Genomic DNA, 12,550 nt, shown 5'->3' with positions numbered 1-12,550 from the left:
GCTTTTGAACGTGCTGTCACATTGGTGCGTCTCTTTTTTGTCTCTGTTCGTTTGACAGCTGTTGCTTTTTATTCACCTTGATCGTGGCGGGTGGGGTGGGGAAGGGATCGTGTAGCTGTCAGCTGTCGCGTGACGTCTCCGAAACCGTCGGTAAAGTGTCAAAAGACCGTTCGACAAAAAAAGGCGAAGAAAAGTGTTCAAGATGGGTTTGGTGGTGCTGTGGAGTGAAAAATAGACAATCCCCTATCGTCGATAAGCTTTCTGTGGCAAAAAAGGCCAACAACAAGCGCAAGAACCATCCAGCGACCGATGACCGGCACCGTTACCGACCCATAACCCGCTAGAAGAGAACGTGTACGGGCGTGTACCGTTTGTGGTGGTAGTAGCAGCAGCAGCAGTAGCAGTAGCAGTACGGCCAGCAAAATGACTGCCAGGGAAAGGGAAAACCAACTGTCCAAGATAAAGCAGTTCTTCCGGATGTACAAGCCCGGTAGCGGTAAGATTCGCTAGTACTGATAGCAACACAGTAAGGGTTCCTCTCAATTGATTGTCTTTCTTTCGCCATGTACAGTGTCCAGCTCTCGGCATGATTTACCGATCTCGCCGGAACTGGAGCGCGAGCTGCGTCCCGAAACACCCGTCACGCAGCGATGCAAAGCATTGCGAGACTTTGGCGAACAGGTGATGACGTCCCGGCTCGAACCGGACGCGGTACAATCGCTGTGGGAGCTAACGAAAGATCTGCTCGTCGGGAACAAGCTGATGGAACAGAGGCAATGTGCTCTGGCATTCTACTGCCGACTCATCCAAGGGCAGTACGATAGCCTCGGAATGATGCGAGCGCAGTTCTATCGTGTGATCGAAAGCCACAGCGAACCGGAAGATATTTCCTATCGGTTGGAGATGTTGAAGCTGCTGACCGAGACGGGCAAAAACATTCAACATTTTGAAAAGGAAATTGGCCCCTTTCTGCTCGATTGGATCAAATCGATCCACGAGGCCGGACTGATCGATTCGCTGCTGGAGTTGATCGTGAACCTGATCAAGTACAATGCCGCCAGCCTAGAGCCGAAGTTTCTCGTCGGTGTTGTGTCGTACATCTTCGATATGACGTGCAACAGACAGGAAACGAGCACGATACTGCTGTGTCTGTCGGTGTTGGACTGTTTCATCTGTTACGCGATCATACCGAACGAGTCGCTCACGCTGTTCATCATCATCCTGTGCCGGATGGTTAACCAGGAAGCGTACTGTCAGCACTCCTGGAAGATTATGAAGAATCTCTTCGGGACGACGCTCGGACATGCGACGCTACTTACGATGTGCAACATACTGAATAATCCGGCCTTCCATCAGGACGATGCGTTGCTGCGTGGGGCCATCTTTCATACGAACGTTGGTCTGTGGGGTATAAGCGTGGTGCCGAAATTGGACTGTGCGCCTTCGCTCGTGTTGACCAGCTTTTGGAATGTAAGTAGTTTACAGGGTTTTCCGTTGATATAGCAAACAGGTGCGGTACGTTTGCCCCAAATATTGATGGTCCTTTTGCCCCTAAAGTTATTATACTTTTAAATTTGAATTGTTTTTTTGAGCTGCCTTAATGGTCAATCATAATTCCTGATTTTTTTTCTTGCTTTGTCTTGTAGGCCCTCAAAAGCAGACACGTCATCGTAACGTACGAAGTGATACTGAGCATGAACCGTTTGATACAAAAATCTGGCAACGAGCTAAACGAACCCACCTGGGACATTATATGCGACATCATGACGGAGATTTCGCACAACCTCGCCATACATCGCTTACCGCCGGAACACACCGTTGTGACGCACTTTCACGAAACGCTCAACATGGTCGAAACGCTTCTACAGCAAGGCACCATGAACACCGATCCGGAAAAGGTGTACGCACTGATCGAGCACGTGTCCGCCGAACGGCCGGAAGCATCCGTGAAGCAACTGATCGACTATAGGGCAAGCAGAATATCGGCTACACGGTCAGAATGGTTGAAGCAACTGTGCCAGTTTATGGATCGGTTCTATCGCATGAAGAATAGCAATGTGCGTATTTACGCCGTACAAGCACTCGAACGCATAATGGCCGCCAACCGGGCTGCGTATGAGGATGAAATTTTGGAGCGCATAGTCATCGTACATCTGGGCACGGTTCCGCTGGAAAAGGATGCGGAGGTGCGGAAGGCGGTTGCGAGAACTCTGATCGAGTTTACGATCCATTGTGAAACGAAGCGTTGCATTGAGCTGTTGGAAATAGTGGAGAAACTGTTGCATCGTCCGTACGACGAAAATCAGGTCGTTCGTTCGGAGCAGGAAGCGGAAGACATAATTCTGCTGGTGGATGGATTGATTCGGCTGTTTATTGTGAAGCTGTACCGGTTGCCTTCGTTGCACGCGATCCGTGTGTACAGTATGCTGATTGGATTGCTCGAGCTGCACTATCAGCGACCGCACGTACTCGCGAACGTAACAAGCGTACGGTATCGAATTTTCGCCTGGATGATGAAAGCACGTGCTAATGGGTCGTTTCACATAGGCTATCCCGATCCGGAGGATGGGCATCGGGTACGCTTTTCGCACTATCTCGGCATTGAGGGACCGTTCCAGCATCAGAGTCTACAGCCGCAACCGTATCTGTCGAGTCAATCCACCAGCCAGCTTAATCTGACCGGCACTGGTGGGGCAGGATCGGAGGCAGGCTCGAAAGCGATGGACCGAATTCCGGCAACGAATCTTACTACGATCTCGATCAAGCGCGGCTGTCAGGTGATCGTACTGTGCCTGAAGGAGGAAAAAGACTGGGAAGTGATACAGCTGGTGCTGACCGAGCTGCCCAGTGTGATGCAAAATAAGGCCCTGATACAGGGCAATGATGTGGATTCGCTTGCCCGCACACTTTACCGGATGTATACGGACAAGATGCAGCTGGAGAAGTTACAGCTACCTGCGAACATGGTACCGAAGATGTCGGACTACATGGAGCTGATACTACCGGCCCTTTCCAGTCTAGCGATGTACCATCAGCATCTGGATACGAACACGCAGAAAAACATAATTGACGCCTTAAAGCAAGGATTGATATCGCGTCGCCCACATGAATGTATCCGCATGCTAACGATCCTGCTGCTCGAAATGCCTGAACAGTTGATGCCGAAGATGGCCGACTTGCTGCTCGAGTTGAGCAAAATGACTGGCACAAAGATGGTGGCGCTGCCGGTGCTCGAGTTCCTGTCGACGCTGATCCTGGTGCCGAGCTTCCGGTTTGGTAACTTTACCATGCGAACGTACATGTGTGTGATGGCGATGTCGTTGCCGTTTACGAATCCGTTCCGGTACGATCATTATACCGTTTCGTTGGCACATTACGTCGTGGCGGCATGGTTCATCAAGTGCAAGTTGCCGATGCGCCATCAGCTAGTGAAGTTTATCGTGCAGGGACTCGAATCGTACGTCCACGTTCCGTTCCAGGATGGATCGCGTGCTTTTTCGCAGGTTAACGAGGATTCGTCCGAGCGGAAGCGTAGCTCAAGCTTAACGGAGCAAAGTTCGAGGCGTCGCGATCGCATCCAGCAGCAAGCCCAGCAACAAAAGCAATCCCAGCAACAGCAACAGCAGCAACAGTCATCATCGAGCTCCGGGCAAAGATCATCTGGTACTAGTGTAGCATCTTCAACCGCATCTGGATCAACCGCTTCCATCGCGCAGTCCTCAGCCCAACTACCTTCCCAGAAGGTTTACTCGATTTCTCCCCTAAATGACGATATGTATCGCTTTCACTGCGAGCTAGCGGACACGTGCGTCGATTTTATGGTACGTCACACATTTTCCCCCTGCTCCGGCATCTCGAAACGCTTGCCGTCTGCGGAGTTTTTACTATCCGGTGGTCAATCGATGACTTGGCTCGTTGGGCACGATCTTATTACCATCACGACGAGCGGTTGTTCGGGTGTTACCTTCCGGAATGGGCTGTGTGATCGGTGCCATCAGTATTGCCAGCAGTCGGCGGCAAATGGTAGCGGTGGAGTCGGTGTTGGTAGCATGGATGCTGGAAGTGCGAAACTGATTCCATATCAGCAGCAGCAGCAATATCATCACCAACCGCACAACACCCATGCACTTCTGTCGAAGTCGAATAGTAGCGCAAGTACAGCAACCACTACAACAACCATCGGTGGCGGTGGACAACCACTCTCGCCCGAACCACCGTACAGCAGCGCATCGTCCGGGAAAGATTCCGGCCTGTCCGGTATTGGGCTGGGAGCGGCTGACAGTGGCACCGGCAAAACGTTGTACTCGGCGGACAATGGTGCTCCGATGACACCGGCCTCGGCTACGACGTCGAATAAAAGGTATACCAAAGCCAGTTTGCAACACAGTAGGTAAGATCGATAGTTTGTTGTGATTGTTGTTGTTGAGCGCGTGGGCAAACACTTTCCCACGTGTTCCGTAACTCTCTGTTCCCATCGATTCGGATTACCATCATCATCATCTTCCCGCTGCATGCAAGTATGAAAACCCTTTTAGTTTGTGACCAAAAAGATACTAGCTGGATTAGTACTTCAATTTCTGATGAGTAGTGTACAAGCATTTGTTGACGGCATACGTTACAGTCGTTGCCGATAAATGTTTCTTCCTCATTTAGGACCAACATTTGACGGCAATGACTGTAAATTGGCAAAATTATGTTTTGTTGGAACCTGGATTCTTTTTGGAGGGCCTAAAATAGATTGTAGGACTCTGTGCTACGACCGTTGAGGCTGTTTCATGACGTTGAAGATCATTCCAACGGGTAAAACAACTCATGAAGGTCAGTAATGTCGGGCTAATTATCCCAAGAGGTCTAGAAAATCTAGATAGGATAGGGGAGTCCTGTTGGAAATTGGGAATTTGGCCTTAGCTCGATTTTCTTGAATTGCTACAGATATTTGGCAGTTGATAATACGAAAAAGTTTTTTTTTTGTGTTTTTAGACAAATTTGTTTCTACTCAGTTGGTACAAAACAACTGATAACGCTGTCAAATGGCGTTTTGTTGAAGCATCACATAAAAAACCAGTCCAATTTATAATTAATTCTCACATTCCCACGTCCATTTCAAACAAAACAATACCCATTGAAGTCTTCTTTTCCAAAACAAAAACACTATTAAACACCCTTTTTACACACCTACCCGTCCCGTACCATTTTAAACCATCCATTTTTAGTGCAAACGAATCCGACAGCACCGATCTGACGACTTCGAGCTCGACCTCATCCTCGACTGCGGCAACACCATTTCCAACGGCAACACCACACTCTGCCCACGGTCCGGTATCTGGTGGATTGTCCGCTACCGGCACTGCAGCCACCGGCAATCGATTCTTCCGCCAGGGTTCACAAGAAGGCTACTCGTCCGGTTCATTGGAAGCGCTATCGCGTCGCGGAAGTAATCCGGATTCGGTCGATCCTACGATGGGACCCCCTGGAATGGGTTCGGCTGGTGGGGATCTACAGCTGCAACGCACTAGCTCCCTCGTTGCACCGAGAGCACCACCGGGATTGATGGCCACGATTGGAAATCGGCTTATTTTACCACAACAGCTGAGTAGCTCACTGACTGGTGGTTCATCTTCTTCGTCGGGTATTGGATTTGATAGACCTCTTCAACCGTGTGCCTGTGTGTGTACGGGATGGGCAGAGGTGTGTGTCCGACGTCCGACCGGATTTACTTCCTGGATCACACGCATCCAAAGTCAAGTGTCGCACGATATACTCGGCGGTGATGTTGCGCTGCAGGATCTTACCTCACTGTTTTCGCCCAGTGTTGGTGGCGGTGTGATTGGGTCGGATTATCTTGCGCTCGTCAGTGGTGGACAGCAGCCATCCTATAGCATCGATGGGATGACACCGTTTGGAAGTAGTGCTGATATCCCATCGGCTGCAATGGCCGATCGATTAGCGTCTGAGGGAGATCTGCAACCAACCAATCTCGGTAGTGCGGAACAGGTTAATTCGGCACTCGAAAAGCCCTTAACGCAACAGCCGCCAGCAGGCGTAGTGACGCGCGCTAAAGTGTCCATCTCGGATGAAGTGTTTGAAATGGCGAAGAAGGGGAGCGACACGAAGAAGAAACCATCGGTAGAGGAAGAGCACGAGCAGAGTGAGGATGAGGAGCTTAAAAATGTCTTGGGTGTGGAGGGCGTAGCTGCATCTCTCAGTGGTGGTGGATCGGGTCCGATCAACATTCCCGGCAAGCAGTCGAGCGCTGCACTCGCGTCCGACGATGAGGACGATGACGATGACGACGAGGATGATGATGAGGACGATGATAGTGGCGACGAGAATGGGCGTCGGACTCGGTACGATGGAAATGAGGGAGTCATGTTTGATGATACGGAGGGACGTACGCGGAAGCCAGTTAGAAGGGTAAATTCTAGCCCCGAGATGCGCACCAAATGGAATAGTCAGTTTTTGAGCAAAGCTAAAGAGAACGTTGGACAGGATGGAGGTTCGGGAGCGATGATAGCGACTGTTGTTCCGGGTGAATCCGGGACAGCGGTAGTTACAACGGCCGGTATGGTCCAGAACACCGAGGGTGCGGTTGTTGAGAAGAAAAAATCCACCTACGGGAAGGGTGTAAGTTGCGAGGCCATTCCGGAGGAGATTGCCGGTTCTACGCCTCCCCCACCAACGGCACTAAGGATGCAAAGCAACTTGCCCGAACCGCAGTCAGCAGTAGTACCACCGACAGTGCGCGGTACGGTCACGGCCAAGCATCAGGGTGAGTTTGGTGCGACGAAAGCAACTCCGATCACCACATCGCTTCCGGAGTCGAACACACTCGAGCCGATGCCTGCACCACGCAAACAACATTCAGCGGACGATGCAACCTTAGCCACGCGTTCCCTCACCGACGGAGGCACAGTATCGAGCGAGGCAATTAGCAACAGCAGCTTTCAACCCGGTACGATCGTGCCCAACGCCGGTACGCAGATGATTGCCCCGATTGCGATGCATCCGATCACGCAAACTTCGTCCTCATCAGCTCTCAGCCTAAAACTCCCGATGGAGAAGGTAACGAGCAAACCGCCCCAATCTCCGGTACCGCTCTCGCCACGGCTAATTGCCCGGAACACGACCAACCTTAAGCAGTCCAGTTCCGGCACGGCTTCACCTTCCTTCCCCGCGATGGGTGGTGGTATGGGTGGGTCAGGCATCGGAGGTGGCCTGCTCGGAATGGGCAGCAGCAACGATAACGATCTGCCCCGTGGACGCTCCAAAACCATCTCCACCGTACGGGAACACTATTCGCGCGATAGCTCCAAATGGAGTGCGGCCAATGTGTCGCGGATGCGCAACGAACACATCAACCGTACCGTGGTGAGCCCGAGCTTTGTCTTCCTGCAGCTGTACCACCACGGCCAGTTCGGTAACGAATGTCCACTGCTGATGGATAAAGATCCGGAGAAAGCGATCGCACTGCTCGATCTGATTCCACCGTTCGAGATGCACAAGATCGGTGTACTGTACGTGGGGCCCGGCCAGGCAGGCAACGAGACGGAGATCCTGAAGAATCGGTACGGTAGCTTGCGGTATGCGGAGTTTCTGAGCAGCCTCGGCACGTTGGTCGCGATCAAGGATGCCAAAGAGAAGAACATCTTCATCGATCTCGAAAGCAACGGAAAGGACGGTGCGTTCACGTACATCTACCAGGATGATATCGTGCAGCTTACGTTCCACGTTGCGACCCTGATGCCGAACAAGCGGCAGGATCCGCACTGTAACGAGAAGAAGAAGCACATCGGTAACGATTTCGTCACGATCGTGTACAACGAGAGTGGCGAGGAATACGATCTGAAAACGATTCGAGTGAGTAGACACGGGGACACGGGTACACGGGGGGTGTTTTATTAAAACACCCCCCGTGAAAAAAAAGTGTAGAATAGGGATGAGAAAACTCACTCTTTTTAATGATGGGTTTTAAGAAGAGGGATCGGCTAATGACTCACTCTTTTCGCTTTATACTCACTCACACGCTCACTCACTGACTCACTCTATGTGCCATAATACCATAAGGTGAAAAACTCTTCTTGGAGTGAGTGAGTCAATAGTCGGCCCAAGTTAGAATAATCAGAAAAGAGTGAGTCATAATAATTGATTAGTGAATAACAAAAAAAGTGACAAAAACTCTTAGGCCTGGTTTGAATCCAAAGATTCACATCCATGTGTAGACTAATTGAGACTTTCCATTACTTCTGGTGTGCCACTACCCCTCAGGGTCAATATAATTACGCCTGCGTAATTGTGGAGCCAATCGAGCTGAACAGCAATCGCGTTTTTATCCGCTCGAAGGACGACATCGCGCAGCACGTGACGCGAGATACGAAGATCGTGTCCGATCATACCGCACCGTTACTTGCCCGCCAGATGGCGCTGCATGCGAATGTGAGTTGAAAAATGCAATCTTTCGGAGGCAACAGCTAACTCTTCTTTACATTTTCTCGCTCGCTTTCAGCTAGCCTCACTGGTTGCCCAATCGCTGAAGACGAAAAACTCTAGCCCGTACGCGTCCAATTGGCTCGAACGGTTGCGCAAGATCAAGAACATACGCTCCCGGTACGGGCAGCAGCAGGACGATCAACAGCAGCGCCAGCAACAGCAGCAGCAGCAACTGCAGCAGGGTGGATCGGCCAACGATCTCAGCTCGGCCGCCAGCAGTGCTAGCAACAGCGGTGGCATCAGCTATCGTGTGGACGATTTTTCCAAGTACACTGTCTGAGAGCAAGGATCTGCGGTTCCATCTGAGAACGAGAATTGTTATATATATTCCTATTGTTTTTTATATTGGAAATCCTTATCTGTCTCTCTCTCTCTCCCGCACTCTCTTTTTAATCCTTTGTGCCCCATACTTGGTATGGACCTGCAGCTTCTGCTTGGCGCAAAAATCATTTCCTACGGTCCTCTGTTGGCGTGGTAGTACATCATTACGAGCAGTGCAGTGGGAATTGGTTGGCGCCATTTTTTGCAATTGTTTATTATGTTGCTTGAAAAAAAAGAAAACCTCTTTTACACCAGTGCTTTTGGGGAGAGGTGGGCATTACGAGAAATGTGTTGTGTCCCTGGTTAGTAGCACCAGCCTGGAAAAGCTTATAAAGGCGTACTGAGTGGCAGGATTTATCTCTCCACAGCTTATGATAATATAAATAATCCGCATAACTGTTTCTCGCCCATGGTAAACGAGACACTGCGGCCGACTGCAGCTGGATGACACAATATCAATAATGTTTGCATACTTGTTATCGTACAAATAATAAAGAAGATATAAGAAGCTATCTCTTTAAGATCACCACTAGGATCGGTGGACCGGGACGGACAGATCCCGGAGGGAGGTGAATATAATGAGAAAGTAATGTTTTTTGTTAAGTAATAATACAATGTAATTTATTATACACAGGTTTTGTGCACGATTTTAATTAAAGTTTGTAGAAATGCTTTTATGTTAAATACTAGTAGTTTGTTTTATTTTATTTCTGTCTGACTTGGTTCGGGAAAGGAGTTGAAAAAAATCTGAGAGGATTTCGAAACGGAAAGTCAACCATGGATCAGATCTGTTGAATGAACCTGGTGACAGTGGGAGGTTTTTTTTTTGGGATTCGGAGCCCCTCACCTGTTCGGACATCATTGATTTGCTAATGTTGTTGTTGGAGCCGGACGCAGCCAAAATTACGCACCCGATTTTATGTCCAAATGAACATGCATGATCGCGTTGGCTTCGGCTCCCGATCAGCTCTCTCTCTACTTAGGATGTTTGAAAGACGGGGATTGGGGCTGGACCGCCTAGGTGGATGGACGCCCTTGCTGTAATAATCCGTCAGAGTATCGTGTCAATAAATCCAGTGTGATTGTGTAAAGTAATTACGTCCGTGTTTTATTCCGGCCACCGAGTGGACGTAATAGTTGTGATACGTGCAAGTGCGTTGACTGTCAACATGTCATACTACAACCTGAAAAAACCTTGCCACTCAGCATTCAAAAGTCCAAAAATGATAAATTTATGGCTCCCCAGGTGTGGATGCAAGATCATATACACTTTAAAGAAGTTACGTTAAGTCGACCTTTACTCGAACTCTGGTGTGATACGTTTATGGATAGCCTTAGGCGAAATTGCCTTTACCGTACTGCAGAAGGTATGGCCCAACTAAATCAATTAATCACCCTCAGCGAACTCTGTCCTGTCTCTGATATCCAGTAGGACAACGTTTTTCAATTTGCCACCAACCGTCACTGATCGTCGAGAGTTTTACTGAAGGCGTTGGTTGGGTCACATAAACCACATACACTTTCCTACAATTTTCCTTGTTTTTGTTCAGATAGCGATAGATTGCTAGAGCAATCTAGGTTCGGTCAGCAAATCGAAGAATGAATGTGCACACGTTCCCAGTTTAGTTTGAAATTGAAATGTTTTTGCCCAACGTCTCCTAAATCATACGCAGCGCTGTCACCCGCCGTAGTAGGGCAACTAGCAATTAAATGTGCTAGATTTGCTTTCCAACCGACGGCTAATACCCTCGGGGCAGCAATTTGGAATATGTAATCGGTACGGTACACCGGTCCGGGGCACACGCCCTGCCTTATCTGGCATCTGTGCAGATCTAATTACAACGGCCAGTATATTAAATCGATTTAATTTTAGTTTCGATTGCATCCTTGGCCCCTTTTGGCCATTGCATTCGAGCGTCTCCGATTGACAGGATGTTGCAGGTAGCTGTAACCGTTTTGCTGCTAGTTTGCGCCGTCTGCGTAAAAGGAATCATGGTGTATGGACGCTGTCCGTTCCTAAAAACCATACCCTTCGAACCGTACCTGATACGATTCTTTGAGGGGAAAAATGGAGAAATTCTCTACTTCTCCAACGTACGGTTCGAAGCACTATTCGATGGAAAGCTAGCAATTGAGGAACACTACGTCTCCAAGTACGTGATTGTACTCGAGCAGAAAGAAGATTGCTTTCAACCATTTCAGCTACATCTTCGCAGTGCCTACGCCAGCACGTTAGAAGGGAGCAATCGATTTGAACGTACAACGACGATCCTCAACACAACGATCCTCGGTTTGTACGAGAAAGATTATTTGTTCGCATTTTCCTGTGCTCAAATCGGTCACAACAAGCTAGAGTACGTGTGGATCTTTGGACGTGCAGGGCGATTCAGCATTGGACCAGAAAGGGTAAGGAATCTGTTTGGCGAGCTGATTGCCAACATCAGCACGGAGGTAAAGGATCTGCGAAGATCGCATCATGATTTACCGTTCTGCAAGAGCATGTTTTGGCCGGCGGTATTTTACGGTGTAGGAGGATTTTTGATGCTGCTCGTTATGACGGCTGGTATTGTGTGCTGGAAGAAGCACAAGCAAATTCTGCACCTTCGCCGTCAGTCGTGTGCCGAGTGTGAATATCCTGCTGCGGAGGAGCTGGAGTTGGAACGGGTCGAGCGGAATGTAACTTCCGCTAAAACGATTGCCATTATGCATGGTGCGATCATTTAGATCGACCGGTTTAGCGATCGGTTTTCGAGTGATTTTGAGTTTATATTGGATTTGATTTGATGGTTGTTTGTACCAAGAATTATTTAAAAAAAAATAAATGATTAATGTAGTACATCTATCAAGACATTGAACACAAAATGGCGTTAAGGACTTCCTTCAATAATATTTTGAAAATTCCAACAGTTGTAAACAAATTACATCTCACGCCCCACACATTGAAACACTGCGCATCCGCCTTCATTTTTCTTTCACTTTTAATGTAAACGCAAGTATCTCTCTACCTATCCATGCCCGCGATGCCGCGTACTCGCGCAACATGTTTATCCTCTACACGAGGAGTTTTTTTTTTAAATTTTGCTGAGAAGATTGCAGCCGTCACGTCGAACACCACCACCGCAGTGTGAACAGCAATATATCGTGTCCACCCTACCTCGCACCGCTTCCAATCATGCCGTTTAGTAGTTGGTAAGACCCGGCCGCGGCGGTGAGCGTGTTTTGTTGTTGGTGTGTAGTTGTGGCGAAGGTGCCGCGACGGCTCCGACAAGAGATCGCGGAGCGAAACGTAGAAAAAAGGAAGAATCCCAACGGTTGGACTTCAGTCTGTTTCCACCTTCGACCGTCGGACGTTCCAGGTCTCGTTTTTCGCGTGCGCGAGTTTGTTTCGAGCGTTGTTCTTTTTTTTTTTTGGCATCGCGTTCGCTTGTTCTGTCCAGGTAAAAGAGAAAGAGTTAACAAAAAAATCATAAGAGAGGACACATATCTAGAAGAACTAGTTTATCGACAGTGATCTTCACTATTTGGGCCACTAGTTGTGTGGCGTGTGTGTGATCGTGTGCGGATCTTCTTTACTGTGCTCTGTGATAAGTAGATGCAACATCTTCCATCCAGTTTTTGCGAGTAAATCTGGTGATTGTGTTTAGTGTAGGATTAACGGCATATAATAATAATTACAACAAGTCGCCAAAATCAACAAAATCGCCCGCAGGTGCTGTTGTTCTATTTATTACTAACAAATCTA

The 12,550-nt window shown here is 48.8% G+C and overlaps 1 protein-coding gene across 1 annotated transcript; it reads left to right on the top strand.

The window, feature by feature from the left end:
• Positions 1 to 415: 415 nt before the first annotated feature.
• LOC126567729 (tuberin) lies at positions 416 to 8,767 on the top strand. Its single transcript, XM_050223996.1, has 6 exons — positions 416 to 496; positions 572 to 1,470; positions 1,647 to 4,390; positions 5,214 to 7,857; positions 8,266 to 8,433; positions 8,504 to 8,767. Exons 1-6 carry the CDS (start codon positions 424 to 426, stop codon positions 8,765 to 8,767), a joined length of 6,792 nt encoding a protein of 2,263 aa, XP_050079953.1. The 5' UTR covers positions 416 to 423.
• The last annotated feature ends 3,783 nt before the right edge of the window (positions 8,768 to 12,550 follow it).

The sequence above is a fragment of the Anopheles maculipalpis genome, chromosome 2RL (genome assembly GCF_943734695.1).
Source record: "Anopheles maculipalpis chromosome 2RL, idAnoMacuDA_375_x, whole genome shotgun sequence".
NCBI classification, from domain to species: Eukaryota; Metazoa; Arthropoda; class Insecta; order Diptera; family Culicidae; genus Anopheles; species Anopheles maculipalpis.
This window is presented reverse-complemented; position numbering and strand designations above follow the sequence as displayed.

What these genes read in the sequence shown, in the direction of transcription:
- LOC126567729 (XM_050223996.1), top strand. Translation starts at nt 424, where the DNA reads ATGACTGCCAGGGAAAGGGAAAACCAACTGTCCAAGATAAAGCAGTTC. An exon ending in ACGATCTGAAAACGATTCGA is followed by an intron (nt 7,858 to 8,265) that starts GTGAGTAGACAC and finishes ACTACCCCTCAG; the next exon opens with GGTCAATATAATTACGCCTG. An exon ending in AGATGGCGCTGCATGCGAAT is followed by an intron (nt 8,434 to 8,503) that starts GTGAGTTGAAAA and finishes GCTCGCTTTCAG; the next exon opens with CTAGCCTCACTGGTTGCCCA.